The following is a 21,111-nucleotide window of genomic DNA, read 5'->3' on the forward strand; positions in this document are numbered from 1 at the left end:
CTAGTGTTAGCATGCTAACGTAGCATTTAGCTCAAAGCACCGCGGCGCCTCAGTCTCACAAAGGCTGTAAATGCATCGATGTTTTTAATTGTACACATGATTACATGCGAGCAGCAGATGCCAGCGTTGCATTTCACATTTTAATTCATCATGTAATTATAATTATGTACGTTCCCAGTAGTGGTCGCAGTACTGCCGATAACTGCTACAATTCTTCTTCACTTCGTCTCCCTCTCGTAGTTCATTTGACAAAAAAACAAGACAAAAAGCACAAAGTTAAAGATAAATTTGACTTAAAGCATTATTTTTATTTTTTCAAAATGTTCTACAGATATCACAATATCTTTATCGTGTCGTGTCGTACCGTGTGATATTGTGACACCTCTAATTCAAAGTGTTTTAATGTTGTTAGTTTCACGTGGATGAGATTAAAGGAGATGAGGGGTGACGGATATATTCTACATCTACCAGGTTTTCTATCGGCGTTGCAGTTTCCACATGCATCTTCAGGTTGTCCATCTCATTGGTCAAATGAGAAACAAATATGAAAATTACAAAATTAAAGATCTTATAAAAAAGAAAAGCCAAAAAGCCAGGCTCCTCAACAGTGCCTAAATCTTTATTTTCAGTAAGCTACATTTTTTTCTCCAAATTAGACAGTTTTACATCATGACACAGAGTAACTTAAATTATCTATAGCTGACATGTACGCTTGATTCCAGTCTCAATGGAAGAATAGACCCAAAACAATATAAAGAAAGGAAATTCAAAAGAATAAAAAGAAAGAAGCCCTCTTGAACCTCCGTTCCACATCTGTTTAAGGTGTCGGTTCCACATCTGTTTAAGGTGTCGGTTCCACATCTGTTTAAGGTGTCGGTTCCACATCTGTTTAAGGTGTCGGTTCCACATCTGTTTAAGGTGTCGTTAGGCAAAATTATCTGTCCGAACCCCAACCGGATGGAGTCATCGATTGTCCACAGCCGTGAGCGTCGCAGAGTGTTAATGAGTTAAACCACAGTGAGTTGATAAAGAGACCGCGTCTTGTTCCAGTCAGTGTGCATTCGTCATTATGAGAAGAAAACACACACACACACACACACACACACACACACACACACACACACACACACACGGGTCCATTTTTACGACAAGATGCAACCCTTGAGTAAAACAAAACAAGACAATGGCACTGTCAAAAAATGGGCGTCCAGGAAGGGAGGAGACTGAGCGCTGAGGCGACCAACAGGCTGATATGAGGCTCCGTGTAGAAGTCCGTGAGAGAAAAGGAGCTCCATGGAAACGCCGCCATGTGTTGCGTTAATGCCGGTGATACAGGAGAGGCGTGCAGAACTCGCGGCCATCTTTAAAAACCAACAAGAGATCCCTTTGGAAAGCGGTTCCGTCCAGTCTGAGGTGCACAGCTTTGCATCGTCTGGACTTCTGGGTGGTACATTTATTTATTCCACACATGCACAGTTCAGGGATGCCCAGTTTTGTAAATCAGCGTCTGTGTTTTTTTTTTTTTACGTCTCAAAAGTTCGAGGTCGAACACGCCTCGACCGCAGAGTCACAACGCACGGGGAATCCGCTCCTGCAGTCAGTGGTGTCACGTTGTAGCGTTCTCCAGATGTGAGACGTCTGATGGACTTTTTCCAGGAACAAGAAAATCACAACTTAAAAAAAACAAAAACTAAAAACTAAAAGCCAGAGATGGCAAGCGCTCAGCTATGTACACGTGAAACTGCCCAGACAGAAAGAAACAAGTTGTTTAATGGCACAGTTATTGGTTTTCTTTGCCACATCAAAATGCAGTCCACATGTGGTCCAATGGTTTTCAAACAGACATCTCAATCTGCGCATTGTTACTGTATGTGCCAGGAAAGTGTGACGCTCTGAAACACGTGAACACAAACAAAACTGTGATTCCAGTTGAGCCTCTGCTTCTCGCCCCCCCCATAAACAAAATAGAAAAAATCATTTGTACATTTATTTCTCAGGAGAGGAAGTCATGAAAGCTGAGGAACATGAACAAGAAACCTCAAAAACAGATCAATCGAAAGGAAAAAGACGACGTTACAGGTCGACAGCTTTCTGGATGTCGTCCGGCCGCCACGCGACACTCGGGCGGGAACGTTTATCTCGACCTGCTGCGACGACTATTTCACTTTATTCCACCAAAAAGTGTCTTAAGAAACGAGACCCCTTGGCGTCACCAAAATTTACACTCCACAAGCCCGTAAGGAAATATGTCGTCACCTTTGCAGGCAGCTCCCAATAACCCCCCCCCCCCCCCCCGCGCCTCGAGCGCCGTGTGCCGTGCAAGCTGAATGTTCTGAAATGTGCTTGAAGTGTGCTTCGTTTTGATATCGTCCACAGGCGTCAACGCGTCTGAAGACAAAACTGGGACGTGTCCATCAGGCATCGCTCTTTTGTTTTTTACAAAGATGGCTAAAGGAGGTGCAGCTCGCAGCGAAGCGTGAAGTCAAAACAGACATCGGTGCGTCGATGCGTCGCGGGAATATAGAGAGAAAGTTCTGCCCCAAGTGTTCCGTTTGAAATCGTTTCTTTTATCACTCGGAAAAAAGCTAAAACTAGTTTCTATAGTTTTTCTGTCCTTATTCTAAGAGAAGCAGACGATAGTTCCCCGTCTCACTTCAAAGACCTCGACAAGTGAACGCCCCAACACACAACAACTACATCTCCCATGAGTCTTAGCAATAGATGCCGGTACCAGAAGTTAAATGTCTGATTTTATTCCAATTGTTTTACTATCTGCTTGTGTTTAGGAAACATTTAACATTTAACAACTGACTTCTTTAGTTAAAATTAGAAAATAAAGAAATTTCAAATTCAGATATAATATTCAGCACTTTTCACGCGAGCTGTCGTATGCTAACAGAATTAGCATTTTCTCTTTAAAGTGTTCAACAATAAGTGAATTTGCTAATCTACTTAAGGGTTAAATGAGAAGACTGATTATGTTTTATAATTGTATGTGCAGCACAGAGTCAGGATGTGGTTAGCCTAGCTTAGCATAAACACCAGAAGCAGCTAACCTGGCTCCGTCCAAAGATTAAATAAAATAAAATAAAAAAAGCTCACCAGCATCTCTCGATCATAGATGAACACTTCTCTTGCTAAAAATAATTAACTGACGGCAAAGTAAAAAAAAACACGACTATTTGGGATATTAGCGAGTTACGTTCTGGAACGATTTCCTTGTAGTTTGTAGTTTACATTTGTTTGTGTACGTATTAACTTAAAGAGTTTAAATCACTGAGGTGAAATGCTAACTGCTCCCTGTTTCCTGTCTTTGTGCTAAGCTAAGCTAACCCCATCCTGACTCCAGCTCCACGAGTGTTGTCGATCTTCTCGTCTCCCAGAGAAAATTATTATTATTTTATTTCCCCAGATTTTTATCTACTTCTTCAAAGACAAACGTAAGTAAAGAAACATCTCATTAATCTTCGAATATGGACAGAAACGCACAAATAAAGTTTAAACCGAGGCAGAACTCCAGCGCTCTGTTGTATTAAGTCATGCTGCCACCTCGTGCGGACGCAGTTTGATTATATACGGTGGAGTTGCATATGTATGAGCATGTCAATCATCATGGTACATCGATGTTCAGTATTAGTGTCATGGTCTACATGAAGATACTTTCTACGATTCTGCTGGAGAACATTAATACTTTTTACTGTAGCTTTTACGTTACATCTATTCATTTTGTATTATAACAGGAGGATTTAAAGTCACCTTGCATTAGTGGCTGCACAAACCGGACATGTAGTGCTTTTATCTTTTCTTTCTTCGGTATTTAAACGTCTAGATTCTGGTGAGTAAAAAAAAAAGCGAAATATATCTGAAATATTGTTTTGCAGCGTAAAAAATAAATGAAAAATAAAGCCAGAGCTTTAAAGAGGATGTTGGTGGACACGCAGCTTTGTAATGTTCATTAATAAGATGCTCGTTGGTACCACAGGCTCTCTCCAATTAGTGCACAGTGAGGGGGGGGGGGGGGGGGGGGGGGAAGAGGATAAGGACACACCTGTACACCCAGGTGCAACCGACCACACAGGTACGAAAAATGGAATGAAAGACAACAAAACAAAATGTACAATCAGACAAGCTGCCCGCCCTGCAGAGAGGAGCAGAATTCAAACTCCGCACACCCAAACTAAAAATGAAAAACGTTAAAGAAAAATATATTTTCAGAAGCACAACATTAAGTTTTTTTTTTATATCCTACATCCAGCTCGATAGCGACATTAATAGTTCAACAAGATCAATATATTTTTATAATCATTTTAAGGTACCTCTTATATTTTTCTGAGTATTTACAACTGTACAAGCAAAGCACACACTTCAAAGTGCACAAATTTAATACAGTATTGACTAGTTTTGCATTTACAAGATTTATGTTTCCCCCCCCCCCCAAAAAAAACCAACCTGAAACTACAAGAAACAAAGAAAACGATTATTTTTCGTACATTTTACAAAAAGAAAAAGGAAAGAAAGAAACTGCTGCTCGACTTGAACTTCCTCTCTCTCAGTGAGATCTGTGACGTCTGGTACGACTAAATGTTTTCCACGTTTCGTTAACATTTTGGGGATATTTTGTGTGAAAAGAAATAAACTCTATGCTTGTCTTGTATAAAAGTTAAGGCAAAGTCATTTTTCAAGTTTAAATAAAATTCAAGTTTCTCAAACACTGGATGGACTTGTACGTATACGTAGAGATCTCAATGCATCTCTATTTATTTTCTTCTCCCTATAAAGAAAACTTAACGATATTTCTCATGGAATAAACAGCATTGGTTTATAAATAAGTGGAGATGGTGCATTTTCATTTGTTTTACCATTTCCACTGATGAGAAAAAATTAAATAAAAATCGACCCATCCAAGTGCATCTCAGTCCAAAAACAAAAACTAAATATTGTTTTAGCAAACTCAAGAAATGTGCGTCCAAATCAAAAGCAGCTATGAGCAGGAGTACAGGCTTATTTTAAACGAAGCCCTCTCCAGGTGGGCGCTTTTTCTTTTAGTGGGATTACCCAGAATGCTTCTTGTTGCAGGAAGACTTTTGTGAGACATGCGAGGTCCCACGCCGTGTAGAGAGTGTATAGTACAGTGGTTTTTATGGGTGTTTTGCATCTGAGGTGACAACTTTTAAAAGAGATTAAACCCGAGCACTCGACCGATGATCAGGGAGGGAAACTCACTTTACTGTCACGCCCCCCCCCCCCCCCTCCCAAAAAAAAAAAAACTTACTTCTGACGTTTCATAATTAAAGTTTTATCATTCGGCTGTCATCTCAAAACATCTATATCAATCTTTTTTTTACCATTTCGCCGGCCAATCACATTTTTTAGAATACAGTAAAACATCAAAGACTTGGTTGGTTACCTGCCAAAGTGGCTGCTACAGGAGACAGACCTCCCAACCCAAGCTCAACACAAGTTTCCCCCCGCTTCTGAATTCTTGCCACTTCACTCTGACGAAGGGATGAAAACGTTCCAGCAGCTTGTCCACAAATAGTGTGAAATGCCGCTTGATGAAGTCCCACGGAGCCTGAATCTGTGTGGTTGCTCGTGTTGGCGTCCTCACAGCGAGTTACACTCTGTGCTTTGGATTTAACTCCCGTCAGGTGCAATTCATCCCGACAGCACGGAGAGTGAAGCAGTAAGAAGGCAATCTTATTTTGGGAGCAACTCAGGATAAATCAAAGTGAGCAAACTTGAACGAGAAGAAAACCAACGAGGGAGCATGCGGACAGAGAAGTGAAACAACCCGAGTGGTAAAGACTCGACGCTGAGGAAGACGGGGGAACATCTCCACCCCGGGGAGGAATTGTACACGACTGTTTCAGATTTCCCTGATAGCATTCCTGCTGTAAACCCACCCGCTCTTTTCTGCGTTTGTTAAACGCTTTAATTTTTAAAGGATGTTTGGTTCAACGGCGCTCACATGAGCCCCAACGGGACTCCCAACTGAATCCCTTTCACGCTCCAACATGTCAAACTACATTCCAAATAAACCCCACACACAATTTACCTTCGTCGGTTTGTTTCAGTAAAACATTCTAGCTCTACTCAACCGTCTCACTTTCCATATTTTACAAGCACTCTTTCAATGAAAGTCCTCATCGATACAGAACCAGAGGCCAAGATCCAAACCACTGCATGCCTATAGGAGCACCAACTCCGTCAGCAACAACTGAACAAAAACAAAAATCAATATTAGCATCCGTAACGAGCCTTCAAAAACACAACACGCTAGCTAAATCTGTAAAGTCGTGTGACGCTGCACTAACGCCCGTCCTTCACCACAGTGTGTTCAACAGGCATCCACAAGGCACAACAGCAAAAACAAAAAAGGCTTCAGCGATTGTGTCCACAGAGATGGTGTTGAAGGGTTCGTTTGCTTCTTTCTCTCTTCCCTCGACTTTCAGGATCAATTCCCTTTGTCTCCCCGCTTCAGTTAGGGTAATCTAATAATGCATTTGCCTGCGAGTCTGAGAACAGTGCAAATAAAGTTCTGTCGATAAAAATCAAGTATTTTGTACATACAATATCAGATGAGCTGTTTGTAACAGGTTCCAGGAGTCGACGTCTAGCACCATATCTAGAAGAACAAGAAAACATCCACCTCTGAACTCGAACACTTTCCGTCAGATACTCCGAAGAACAAGCGTGTGTTCATTTCCTCCGTCCTAGTCGCAGCTCACCAGTTTTCTCGCCTCGAGAGTGAACCGCACCGCTTCAGTCGCGAAGCAGCTGTATCATCTTCACAGCTGGACTTTAAACGTGTCAGCCTATAACACGCTCTGCCTCTTCCTCTGACAGTTCGTGCCCGCTGATAGTTTTATTCCACAGTTTTTAATAGGAAACGAGCTGTAAAACCTTACTCTGCTTCTTCCCAAAATTGCAATGCCGAGAAAATGTAGCTTCCCCCGACTCATTAAATGTCACACACACACACACACACACACACACACACACACACACACACACACACACACACACACACACACACACACACACACACACACACACACTAAACAAAAACACCTTCCCCCCACGTTAACATTTTCAAAGGACACATTTCCGCCAACTGCCCCGGTGCCTAATTTATATTCAAGCAACAGTTTTGGTTGCAGATATCCACATGCCCTTCTTGTCTGACGCTAAAATAAACAAAAACACTGATATCACATCACGGCCGTTAAGATACAAGCTATGCAATACAGCTAGCTAGTTAGCAGTGTTAGCAAACAGTAAAAACAACAACACAGCAGATGGAGCCGATTCTTTACAGAGAAAATGATCAGAGGAAGAAATCGCTGAGAAGATACCCAGCGACGAACACCAGGAGGTACTGTACCGACGAAGCTGAGACAACAAACATCTAGTGTAGAGAAATTATAATCCCGTTGGAGACGATGAACACCAAAAAGATCTGCGTCTTGCTGTGAGATTCAGATGTTAAGTCTTGCATATGGATGTGAATATGTAATAAAATTGTGACCCATATTTAAGCTACATAAAGTCGCACATCAGTGCCACTTGACATGCAAACAAACTCCTCACTATGAGCCAAACAAGGTGGAGTCTGCTGTACGCACGCTCTCCCATCGTCCACTGGGGAAGCTTCCAACAACACTAATTTAATCCCACAAGGCCATTTGGACAGAATGAATAAATTTCAGTTTGGTCTGTGCCGACAGAGGAGCCGACACAAAACTACGGAATGCAAAAAGAGAAAAGGAGAAATAAAACAGAAATAAAAAGAAAAGCAAATAAATAGAATAAAAAGAAACGGTGCTCTACATGCACAGTAAAGTGCTTTTTGTCTGCAAGCCCTGATCCAGAAGAGAAGCGCCTCCTCGTCTGACGGGTGATTCTGGGATATAAGTATTGAGTAGCCCTGACTTATATTTCCTTTTTTTTTTCTTAAACGCATCTGTGGAGCGTAGTGGGGGGGTGGAGGACTCGGTGGCGGGGCAGGGAATCAGCCTACTGCGGAGACTTGGGCGGGGTGTGGTGAGGATCTTTGCTGGGGTTTTTCCCAGAGTGTGGGGGCGGGGAGGCCCACCGCCCGGCCGGCCTTCGGGCGTCCCTCGGGGGTCTGCCCGGGGTGACGGCCGCAGAGCCGGGTTTGGAGGAGGGGGGGTATGTCTCTCTGGCCTTGGCCTCCCCTGCAGGGGCGGCGGCGTCGGGGCACTTCCTCTCCTCGCCTGCGGGAGCAGCGCAGGCTGGCTTGGCTTCCTTGGGGGTCGGTGGCTGCTGTAATGTCGGGGAGTCCTTCACCCGCTGGCAGATCTCAGCGTAGGACGGCTTCCTCAGCTCCTGGCAGGAAAACAACAGTCAGAACATATTCTGCACCACGACTCCAGCGTCACCAGCCGAGCATTCAGATCCTTCACTGAAGTAAAACAAGTTACTTCTACAATGTTCAACAACTTCTTTGCAAATCCAGTAAATTAAATCTCTGATCAGACACGTCCATGTTGTTGTGTGTAAACAGCACCGCTGGAGGACCGAACACGACATCAAGAGACGTTTGACACGTGTGAGCACTAAAGTCTGAAGCTCAGTTAACGTAACTCTTGTTGAGCGGACGCAGCGATATTTAAATCTGCTGTATCCTACATTATATTTCACCTCTAAAAAGGCTCTGTGGGGATTTGTGCTCCCTCCTACACACGTCTGCAGTTTCATCAGCTGCAGCTTTGTAGGACTTGTGTTTTACTGCAAAGCTAAAAGTAAAGCCGGGGGACTTCCACCCGTACTGAAGCAGAGATGTGTTTTCTCTGCCAAAGCTCTTCCTTAAAAAGCATTTCAGGAACCTTACGAGGAGATGTGTGTATTAAAGTTTATCTTTTAGACGTGCAGCTCTTTATCTTCCCAGGAGGCGAGTTGAATAAATATGAGACGCTGCAGAATCAAGGAGATTCATTTCCAGCCTTTTGTTGGTGCTGATTGATTTTGTCTGCGATGCTTTAAAGAAAGGACTGAAGTGACAGAGGGAATAAAAAGGTAGAGATGAAATCAATACTGACTGTGGCAGCACCGTTGACTTGCACTGATTTGCTCGCAGTGGACAGAGTGCCGGGAACTCGCTCCACGGACAACTGCACCTCCTTCGGCTTCACCTCCGTCACCTTCACCTCCCTGCAAAAAACAACACAAACAAGGAGGCAACGCCGCTGAAGTTAGGTGATGAAGAGGAAGTGACACACCAGTGACTCAATGTGACTCAGAACATGTCGGGAGAAAAGAAACACTCTCTGAAGACGGGAAAATGTAAAGAGAAAAGTCGGTTCTTGTGAGAGCGACGCGGAGAATGTGACGCAGCAAACACCGGACGCACGGTACAAAACATCGCAGAAGTCTCGTTTCCTAAACAATGATGAGTTCAATCATCAGTGGAGAAAAGACCGATTCAAACCTCAAGTCTTCAGACACACAGAGGAACAGAGGAACAGAGGAACGCAACAGGATTCAGCTTCATCATCATTCGACTGAAGACTCGGAACGATCGGACTGCAGCCTGTAAAGGGAGAACGTGACGTACAGACTCTCTGGTGCTGAATGTACGGTCTGCTGAACTACTCATGAACCAGATGCTCTTCCATCATCACTGACGCGAGTCCTTCCAGGTATAACATGATGATGATGATGATGATGATGAAGCTCTGCAGTGCAACAGGACAGAGGCCTCGAGTAACAGCACCAGTAATAATGTTACATAACGCACAGATACTGTTCTCACGTGTAAGCTTGCATGTGATTGGCCGCTCGCTGTCACCTTTTTAAAGTCAAACGCTAATGAATAGAAATCTACGTACAGACCCTGCACTACAGTTCAGATTCAGCACTGTGTGTTCTTACGCTGCTGGGAGGGAGGGAGCAGGACTGTGTGGCGGGCCGGCGGCGGGGCTCAGGGTCGGGGCGGAGGCTGGGGTCTGGGTGGTCGGCGAGGGCTGGAAGCTTGAGGGCATCGGGGAGGTGGAGGACCGAAGCGGCTCTTTGGGGCCCGCTGGAGAGAGCACTCCAGTACTGGAATCAGCGCTTACATTCTGCAATGAAAAGGAAGATTTATTATTATTACTATTATTATTATTATAATTATTATTATTATAATTATTATTATTATATATACACACACACACACACACACATACACACATACACACACACACATACATACTACGTCTCTACTTCCCCACCTTGTAGGAATCCAACATGGCTGCTCTGAGATGACGGTTTAAACAGTACGTGTCATTGAAGCTCAATATATTAAGAATTCTATAATATCAAAAAGCTTCTCTTTACTTCTGGCCAGATAAACACGGTTTGTTTTTGGGGGGGGTTTGGGGAGCTGAGGATTCTCTGACCGATGGAAATGTGCTGTCGTGGGATGAAGACTGCGGTGTGTCGAGGGATGCGTTGCATTAATCCAAACAGCACGTCATGAATGGTTCTTACCCGTTCCTTGGCGTTTCCGACAACTACGCTGCTGGCCAGCCGGTTGTCGAACACGTCGTCGGTCTTGAGCTGGCCGGCTGCTCCGGGCAGGGGGGGGAAGCTGGAGAGACCCAGCTCGAAGCTCGGAGACGGAGGTTTGGGAGGAGGAGGCGGCGACTGAGGCGTCACTCTCTACACGACGGCAACAAACAAAGTCAGCACACAGAACTGAACAACTACGTAAACTAAAATAAACAACCTCAGTCAGTCTGCAGGAACACAACGACACGATGTTTGGTGACGGGATGATCCTGCGTTCACCGTTTCCTTTCTACTCGTCCAGTAAAAGAACATTTACAGTCGAACGCTACAAGAACATGAGAGAAAGAAAGTACTTACTGTAAACTTTTCGTCCCTCTTTTTCCTAGAAGTAGAAACATTTTTCCTTTAAGAAAGAGAACACTTCAATTTACAAACATCCACTATCTGGAACAACGACTCCTCACACTTCACATCTCACGTTCATGATTTCACAGCCTGCAGTTAGCGCCTCACGTCTCAGACGAGCTGCACAACTCTCACATCTTCTTCATCTTTCATAAAATACATTGTATCGGCTTCAAGCAGCTCTTTACGCTCTTTATTCTCAATAAAAGAGGCTGTTAATGGTCTGACTTTCGAACGTGAAACTGATGACGGATGCTTGTAAAATGTTTCTGGAGTTTTTAACACGCTGGTGATGTCTAACTGTGGGAAAACTAAAGATGTTGTATCCGGTACGATGCATTGGAGCGGTGCCGTACCTTCCTCGGCCGATACCCAGGGAGTAGTCCGGGGTCGTGGGCTCGGTCACTCGCCCCGTGCCCACGGTGTCCCTGCGGGGGAAGGCCGCGGTGGAGGGTAACCTGGTTCTGGGCTGGCTGGTGGGGAGTCGTGTCGGCGGACTGCTGCGAACCCCGTTGAGCCGCTCGCTGGGGAAGCTGGGAAAGAGACCCGGGTTGTCCAGAAGCCCGGCGCTGCGGTCCGCTGTGGGGAGGGTCGGCCTCAAGTGAGGTTTACTGTGATTCCTGAAGGAGACGGAACGAGAAGTTACTCAGCGAGAAGAATAAACTGCATTTAACATGTGGCAAGAAGGAAACACCGAAAACAAATCAGAACGCAGGTCAAACAAACACTTGTGAAATGAAATGCATCACATATGTAGGTTTGAATGAGAAGCTGCGTTCCCACAAACATCTCATCCTAAAGACTTCAAGAACTTTCCAGGCCAGATCCAAACTCAAGGACCCAACACGGCTTAGTTAGAGACGCGCAGATGAATTACTTCAACACTGAGAATGTTTACGGTGAGAACGAGTCGCCGTTTACCCTGCGACTCTAACAACTGTGGTTAGTGAACGAACCTGTTCCTGGGCGAGTAGTGTCTGACGGTGAGCGGGGACGTCGTTGGTTTGAAACTGTGCGATGTGGTGAATCCATTGATGAACTGGTTGTTGTGAAATGGTGCGACCTGGAAACAGAAAAAGATTCATCAGACTCATTAAAGTCCACTTCCTTCACTTGCATGACTCCTCTCATCTTCCTGAATTTAACTTTGTAAGAATAACTTTGTACTCTCACCAGCGTGGGGTCGATGAAGCTGTGTGTGGCGGACCAGGCCTGCGGCGTGATGAGGCTGTATAAGGGGAACTGCTGCTGGGGGCTGTAAACCGGCGGGATGTAGTAAGACGTGTAGCGCTGCTGGGCGTACGGGTTCACCTCCACCGGCCGGTAACCGTTCTTTGGCATGAAAGTGTTGATAGCGATTGCCTTCGCCTTTATCCTCGCCTGGTCGTCACAACAGGGAGGGAAGTTAAGCACCAGCCACCAAGAGTCACACACCTCCAAGTTATTAAATATACATTCCTGCCATCAATTAAATGCTCATAACTAACACGCTTGCCGGACCCAACGTTATATATATTATATAATATATATAAACGTTTATATATATATATATCTACACGTGATATATATAGATAGAGATATATATATAGATATAAAACGTCTTTATATATATATATATATTATATATATATATATATATAGAGATATATATTATATATATATTATTATATATGATTATATATAATATTAAAGTTTTTAGATAATATATAGATAGATATTATATATATATATATATATTATATATATATATATATATAATAATATATAATCTATATATATATATATATATATATATATATATATATATCTACTTATATATTATATATATATATATACATACACTATACAATATTAATACCCTTTATATACATCTATATATCATATTTTATTTATATATATAATATATCTATATCTATATATATTTTTCTTTTATTTTTTTGTTAGTACACACGGCACTAAGTGTAAATCGTTTGGACAAAATCCTCCCATCCGCATCGCAGTAATGTAACTTACCTTTATAGGTTTCCCTTGGAAGGTCTTCACCTCCTCACGGAGATACTGATATGCCTTTATGAAGAGAAAGTGAACAACACGATGTTAAGTAACCGGTAGATTTAAAATGCCACATACAGAAATATGAGAATCTTTAAGGATCATATTACTAACAGTACAATCACTTATATAATGTTGGGGTGAAAACACGGAGTACATCAGTGGGGAAAGAGTTTGAGGTTAGAAAAAAGGGGGGTTTGAAGGAAATTGGGACATGAATCTGAACATATGAAGTGGATTAAAAGATAAAAATGTACTTATTCTGTGTCCATGTGTAATTGTTCAGTTAGCACTATAATTATGAGCGAAATATATGTAATTTCTATGTTTAAAATAAAAAAAATATATATATTTTACTACAAAATCAGATAAATAAATACTAAACAGTAAAACAATAAACTATATTATGTGGTCAGTTCTGTTACCTGCTGTGCATCTGCTTCTGATTCAAAGGTAATGAACCAGTTGTCGTTGTAGGCAAATTCACAGTTGATGAACTTGGGTAAGTTGTCCCCTTTAAAAAGAGCCTCGACCTCCTGCAGAACACAAACAGGAGACAAGTTATAACCTTCAGCCATTTCCATCGTCACTCGCTAAGACAAGTTTTTCAGGAAACAGCGGCTATGCACCGCTGAATAAAAGCTGAACAAATCAATTAAGAATAGAGTCATAAAGGGAAACAGCTGGTGTTTAGTCAACAGCTCAAATATCAAACATTCAGCAGAGAATTGAAAAGTAGAAAGATATTCTCAGTTCGTGCGGATGAAATAAACATTTTCTGCGATGCTTCCTTAACGTTAACACAACATGATACATTATTGTTGTTCAAACTGCTGAAGCAGGAAGAGGCGTCACAGTAACATTACACCTCCTGGGTGTGTGTGTGTGTGTGTGTGTGTGTGTGTGTGTGTGTGTGTGACCTATGATGAGGCTGCATTATTGGAGAATGGAGTGCGTCTCCATATTAAAGCCCACAGCAGGTGTGGGGAACAGGTGAGACGTTTAAATTGGATGTATTAATGCATGACGGGATCCCTCGTCACACAGCTGGTGTTCTGCAGACGGAATAGTCTCTGGATCACACGAGCGTCACTAATACTTAGCACGGTATTGATATAAACTATGCCAATAATGCATTTGCTATTCAAACCTTATCTTAAAAAACTAAATAACCAGATACATATAATAATAATAATAATAATAATAATAATAATAATAATATATGCATAATATAAGAACACATTTGATAAGATAAAACAAGTCTTTATCTCCTGCGACAAAAGATGATTGAATAGTCAGATGTCTTGGAGGGACACTCGATATGTTCGAAGTCTTTCGTGCTTTTAGGTCGTAGAAAGTAGATTTTATACCCGACAATAGAAAGAGACAAAGATCCCTTGAATATGGATTTAATAAATCAGTCATTAATAAACTGGAAGCTTTGCATCAACGTGTGCAGATTTAAACAGGAGCAACTGTTTCAGCGTCACGTGCACAATAATGGATCTGACACGCTGGAATTAAAAAGGACAAAACTCAATATTTTAAGCGCAGTTGCATCGTTGTGCTGCAACAGAGCGCGCACCATGAAACAAGGTTCAAGTGAAATCATAGAGAACAATATTTGCAGCTATGTTTGCATGCACACAAAGAGAGTAATCCAGTTTGCAGAGTGTTAAATTAAAATGTGATGTAAAAAACATTTTCCCTTTAAATATTTAAACTCAGATTTTCTACGACACGTTGAGATTATTTGTTTCTAAGAAGATAAATGACATTGAATTATCGAGCAGCTGAAAGTGTAAATGAATGCATGGACAAACATCCACTGACCTCTACAGGCGTGCTCTCAGGAACCTCTCTGAGGATCACGATGCAGCGGTTCTGATTGGGTCGCACCTTCTCCCCCTTCTCATCCACTTGGACCAATGGCAGAGCTGCAGGTTACAATAAAGCATTCACACATTGTGGTTTCATTTAAACCGTCTTTCAACCTTGAACTCGTTACACCGAGTGTTATTCTGTAAATCGTTAGTGGGAGTTGAACATCTTGAATACACGAGGCCCAACACACACACACACACACACACACACACACACACACACACACACACACACACACACACACACACACACACACACACACACACACACACACACACACACACACACACACACACACACACACACACTAGTGTGTTCGCAGGATCTCATCTCAATTTCACACATAGAATCTTGAGACAGCCATAAAATGAGCATCTTCAAGCCAGACAGGATTATTTTAAGTCGTAAATTAAATGTGTGTATAAATCAAACACAAGCAGGTAAGACTCTGCTGAATGCACTTTAACAGCCTCTCCTGGGAAATCAACTCGGACCACATGCTGACGTGCCTGGTAAATGTGTCTCGTCTCACAGCCTCCAGAGCAGGCACGCAATCATCATTAAACTGCTGCTTCACCCCCAAGATTATAGTCGGCGAGTAAAATCACAAAGTGGATAACAAGGCAACTTCACTCACATCGCAAAATGTCCACGATCAGCTCCACGTCGGTGCTGAGCTTCTTCACGTGGTCCAGGTTGGCCACCGTCACAATTGGCACGTATTGGTCGCTGTCCATCTGGGAGATGAGGTACATGTCACTGGCCAGATTCTCCCTGAGAGACAAAGGAGAGGTGGTGAGCTCAGACAGCACGTTCCCCAACTGCACGTTTATTCACTCCCGATACCACCGACAGAGAGGCATCCCATCAAACTGCACTCTGCATCTAATGAGCAGCTTTGTTTAGGAAACAAAAGATAAGAGATGAACGTGAAGCGGCGTGTGGAGCCCTCAGACACGGCAGTCTGCTGCACACTTAGCTCACAGTTGCATTAGTAAAGCAGCAAAGTGCTTTTCTCTTTTCTTACATTCATTAACAAAATGTTTGTCACAACCCTTTTTATTTATCGCGCATGCAGCAGTGTTGGGAGACTAACACCTCATCTTATTATTACAACGCATAAAGTTTGCTGTTGAGGCGGTCGACGATGCAAAGCTGCATTCTTCCCGTGTGTATTTTTCATCAGATAACATTTAAATATTGTGAAATAAGTTTCACTAAGATGTCTTAATTATTGGTTTTGTCTCGACTAGATTCACTGAAATGTTCAGTTTAATCCTCCGATAAAACAAAAGACAAAACTGTAAACAGTTGATTAAAAACGTACAGTTAACGTTTTCTTTGACAAAGAGTAAAATGTCCAGACTGAACTAAAACTCGACTAAAGAAAACAGGAAGCGGTCGACTGAATACGACTAAATCAACACTACTTTGAATGTTATGTAGGTACGTCTGGTTTCACTTTCTGCACATATTTTCTCATCTAGTATTTCATAACCCGACACTTCTGGTTTCTCCTCCTGACCTTCGTCTCCCCTTTATTGTCATTTTGCAAGTCGTTTTTGTGATTTTGGAGACGCTGCCGGTACGGTGATCTCAACTTGATGACTTGTTTAAAGTTGATGAAGAGAAGAAGAAACTAAAACTTTGTGAGGCTTTGATTTCCTGCAAACCAGCAGCTGAACCACGACGAGGCCACAACACAATGAAATGAAGCTTTCATTCAGGCCACGCCCGACGCCCACAGAGGGAGGGGGGAAACCTTCAGCAGAACAAAAACAATGTGCTGGATTCCCAAATGCAACAGAACACATTATCCAGAGTTTATTTGCATTGCTGACTAAAGTCTTAAACTTACAAACATCCCACATCGTGTCCTGAACGTCCGCCGGGTTCTCGAATACACAACTATTCAAACTCACTGACACATTTAGGATTTATTTCAATAAGTTCAAATGTAAAGCTTTATAGTTTATTATAGTTGTTACACGTTTGGATATCTGATGTTATTTGTTGTATTAATAAGAGAAAAAGTCAAACTGAGACAATCGTGTCCCGCTGATGAAAGAGGAACTGAATCCAAACAGGAGCAGGACTTCCCCCAGAGGAACATCAACCCCGTCACTGGAAAGGAAATGGAGATGTATATTTGAGGAGCGTTTTAACTTCACTGTTATGAATCCAGACGTGCGCCGGGTATCTGCGTAGGTGGTCGTGATCGCATGTGAGCGCTGTGTGAATACGTCCACACAGAGGCGGGAAGATGTCACAAGTTTAACCCTCGAGATGAAGCCCACATGTTGTCTTCTAACACAGCGGGATGATCCACAGTACTTCAGGAGGCATAAGAACCACTGAGTCATCCACTAGAGCCATTCTCCTCTTCAGTGGTCACTTAAGAGCTTTCATTAACAGGCGAAACAGCAGCGAGAGAAGTGGGAGAAGTGGCTGGAGTTTGAGATTTGCGCATGTTTGGCCATTAAAGGAATTCCTGAACAGTTTGAGGTTGAGCCGCAGATTCCGCCTTCCTTCCTGTGTCGCATTGTAGCGAGAACGCTTACATCACCCCAGAGTTTCTGACCATTCGACAAGGAAAGTACAACCTAATTATACACAATGACTACAGACATTTGAGTCTCGACATGCTGAAACCTCTGTGTAAGCTACCCCCCAGTCTTATTCAGCCGGGACCTGACTGATGTAGATATCGAGGACTCACCTGGAAAGACAGAACTCCAGGGTCTTCTTCAGGTGCTCCCTCAAGCCCTCCTGGGGACTCTCTTGCTGGGGCTCGCTGCCTGCTGACACACGGGGGGAAATGTTTTTGTAAATTAAAAAAAAGGGCAATTTAACTGATTCCTGACCCTGGGAGAAAAACATCCAAACCAGTAAGGCTTGAAAAGACGACTGGATTTAAAGCAGGATATGGGTGCTGAAGAGATGCAGAACATTTCACAGGACATGCAGCATGTGATTTCTCACTTAACCGCCTTCGACTGAGAATTAATCCAGAAAGTATAATGACTGAGAAACAACGCTGGAAATCAACCATGAGGCTTAACGATTGGATAAAAACTCATTCATTCAGCCATCTTTTGTATTTTAAAGCACAACTTCCTGCCTCAGATGCACACGTGCATCCGTCTCTATTCATTTGCCTACACAGGACAATCAGAGCTCAGGTTAATCTGCAGATGATCACGTAGTGGAGCGGCCTGAGACGTGCACAAAGTTTTATAATATCTCCTCCGTTCAGCTTCGGTGTCGTTGCATTGAGAGATAAAAGTCTCGTCATAGATCGTGTCTCGTACGAGTCAATTAAACTTTAATGCTGCGATAAATAAAACATGAAAAGACTAAGCCTCCAGTCAACACATTCTGCTACCTGAGCACAGCGTTTAACAACATGATGCTATTTTATTACAATCTCCAAGAAAATAAAGAGACAATGTGCTCGTGTCACCGCTCTGATGAGTCACTGAATGTGCCGACCACAACGTGGGGATACGGTTAAGAGCACTTTGGTAACTAAAAAGCACAAACTTTTAATTAATTAATAAAAGTTTTAAATCAGATTTTGTTTTTCCAGCAGCCACATATAAACACAGGAAACAAATGTCCTTTGTTTGTTTGACTGAAACTATATGATTGGTTTGAACGGCGTGTCATCGAGGCCACAGAGCCTCCAGGTGTTGATCTAAACACCAGTCATTGTCAGTGTGTCCCTCCTGGTCGAGGGAGAACACGGCGGCAACCAACGGCTCTTTTCTAACTTGTTTAACTCATTTTAAAGTCCCGGCTGATTATTTAAATGTTTTACTTGTTCAGTCCAAAAACAACAGATTTTCACTTTAATGTTATAAAAACAGAGAAAAGAAAGAAATAAGTTCAACAATTAATTGATCATCAAAATAGTTGCAGATTTCTTTTTATAACGATCGACTGTTATTAATAATAATAATAACTTTATTTGTAGAGCACCTTTCATACAAGAAGTGCAGCTCAAAGTGCTTCACAGCAGAAACATAAAACTTAGTACAGATAGCATAAGATCATTTACAGAACAATAATCACAGTGTAGAAGTAATGAGTCTGAAGCACCGTTATAAATAATATAAAATAGCAGAATTAAAATAGTATAAATAACACTGGAGATCACGCCTCGTATCTGTGCCGTACTTAACGACCTCCTGAAACCACGTTCGTCACCACTCTTGTAGATGTTTGAAAGGATCAGAGCCACATGTTGAAAGCTTGAGATCCACAACGGGCCCCTGTGGCCCTTCAGCTGGTTCACTCCCTTTACAGCGTCAGCGTTATTGACTGACTGTTGGGATTTGTACGGGGTCTCCAGGCCTTGTAGACGCGTGGATAACACGCCACTAATCTGCAACCACAGCCTGCTCTGACAAACAGCCAATCACTAACCAGCCCACCTGTGCGCCCTGGTTGCCCAGGCTCGGGGTATTCCGTGTACGCTGGCTCGGAGCACTCCAGGGTGACGGGGGCCACGGGTGCCACGGGGGCCGGCTCGGCCAGCATCACTGGCACCGGTGGAGGCTCATCTGGGTCGGTTAGTAGGGGCTCCTTGAAAGCCTTGTCTTCACTGGTTTCATAGCCTGGGGGGGGGGGGATAATCATTATTAGAAGATGTTAGGGGAGGAAAGTGCCCACAAAGATCTCGTCTATCATTAAAACGGTATTCAAATAATGTGAGCATCTCAAAACAATAGACGGGTCAGAACAAATAAACAAACGTTTGGATTTAATCCAACAGCTCAAATTCTAAATTCAGAAGCACTAATAAATAAAGCTAGAATAAAACCAATACAAAACCGTTAACAAGGTGCTCTGACCTCTAACACTTTCCAATTGTAACCTTTTAATCACCATTAAGCTTCAGTTAATGTCACTTAATGAAATTACATTTTTCACATTCAAAGTCCAGCATGAAGGAAGAACTTGTCTCCTCCGCTCCACGGCTTTAACTGCGAGGGAGTTTCACACCTCGCAGCTGTGAAAACAGCAACGTGAAAGTTACTTTTAATGATTTGTAAATGAAAACTGTTCTTAGAGAAGGGAATCAGAGCGGCGAGTACGACACGATCAGGTGGTTAGTGCTGCAGAATAAACATCTTATTAAATTAACAGCAGATGAGATCACAGCTCTAAAGTTGTTCCTCATAACATATCAAATAATAGTGAACACTGTCCAATTAAATAAACATCTCCCCCAATGGATTCACTTTTTCTAGGCTCGTCAACGTTTCCCAGGAAAAGAAGTTTCCTTTCCTGAACTTCGTGCGTGTCATCGAGCCCACAGAGCCTCCAGGTGTTGATCTAAACACCAGTGATTGTCATTGTGTCCCTCCTGGTTGAGGGAGAACACGGCGGACAACCAACGATTCTTTTCCAACTCGTTTGGACATTTTTCATTATTTTCTGACGTTTTAAAGTCCCGGCTGATGAGGTTTCACTTTTTCAGTCCAAAACCAACAGATATTCACTTTAATACGTTATAAAAACAGAGAAACGAAAGAAATCTGATCATTTTCTGCCATCTTTGCCTGACATGTGGCCAAGATGGCCGCTACATGAAGACTATATTAAGTCTACAGTCTTACGCTATGAACTTGTTCCTCCTCGCAGACGTCGGAGATGAAATAGACCGGTACGTCAATCAGATCCAAACACAGACTAATCAATCATTTCTGTTTCTCCACCATACCCTTGTTGCCTCTGCATTGGCTATACTTGGCCGGGCACATTAAAGTGAGTGATTACGGTCATTTGTGCGGAGGGACCGGTGACTGCGGTTGGAATATTCATAGCTCACACTAAATTGAGTATGAATGATTTAAGAGGAGTCTCGGCGTGACGAGAGAAGTGACAAGAATGGACCGAGCTGCCAAGTAAAACACGGGTTTGTGAGTCGAGCACAAATGTCGCTCTAAAAAGCCCACATTACTGGTGGCCATTTGGATTATTACTGATGTATTGAACTATACATGTTGGCAGGTGAGCAGTAAAAAGGCTGCATTCCAACACTTGAACGTCACATGACCCATCTCTTCTGTTTAAGTGTTTTAAAATGCAAAAGAAAGATTAACTACCCGCAGTGTTGAAGTCAGGGGTTTCCATCATCTTGAACCATAATTATTATTATTATTATTATTATTATTATTATATTAAATAAAAACGCCTGAAAAAATATTTATTTGATTATTTATACAAAAATGTTAAATAATGTTCCATTAA

The 21,111-nt window shown here is 42.6% G+C and overlaps 1 protein-coding gene across 3 annotated transcripts in view; it reads right to left on the minus strand.

Annotated features, from left to right (window-relative positions):
* Positions 1 to 287: 287 nt before the first annotated feature.
* LOC115022053 (la-related protein 4B-like) overlaps positions 288 to 21,111 on the minus strand; it is a 36,896-nt gene continuing 16,072 nt past the window's right edge. Inside the window, exons 4-17 of one of the 3 annotated variants that reach the window (XM_029452862.1) lie at positions 19,290 to 19,472; positions 17,573 to 17,651; positions 15,491 to 15,627; positions 14,803 to 14,906; positions 13,395 to 13,505; positions 12,931 to 12,984; positions 12,091 to 12,297; positions 11,874 to 11,980; positions 11,274 to 11,537; positions 10,870 to 10,915; positions 10,492 to 10,662; positions 9,895 to 10,082; positions 9,063 to 9,174; positions 288 to 8,349 (exon numbers count right to left, since the gene is read on the minus strand). In XM_029452862.1, coding sequence (XP_029308722.1) covers positions 8,017 to 8,349; positions 9,063 to 9,174; positions 9,895 to 10,082; positions 10,492 to 10,662; positions 10,870 to 10,915; positions 11,274 to 11,537; positions 11,874 to 11,980; positions 12,091 to 12,297; positions 12,931 to 12,984; positions 13,395 to 13,505; positions 14,803 to 14,906; positions 15,491 to 15,627; positions 17,573 to 17,651; positions 19,290 to 19,472 — 2,096 coding nt within the window. In that variant the 3' untranslated portion in view covers positions 288 to 8,016. Of the gene's footprint in view, positions 8,350 to 9,062; positions 9,175 to 9,894; positions 10,083 to 10,491; positions 10,663 to 10,869; positions 10,916 to 11,273; positions 11,538 to 11,873; positions 11,981 to 12,090; positions 12,298 to 12,930; positions 12,985 to 13,394; positions 13,506 to 14,802; positions 14,907 to 15,490; positions 15,628 to 17,572; positions 17,655 to 19,289; positions 19,473 to 21,111 lie in introns of all 3 variants that reach the window. The other 2 variants (XM_029452863.1, XM_029452861.1) reach the window with 2 other exon arrangements.

This window comes from Cottoperca gobio, chromosome 17, assembly GCF_900634415.1.
Source record: "Cottoperca gobio chromosome 17, fCotGob3.1, whole genome shotgun sequence".
NCBI lineage: Eukaryota > Metazoa > Chordata > Actinopteri > Perciformes > Bovichtidae > Cottoperca > Cottoperca gobio.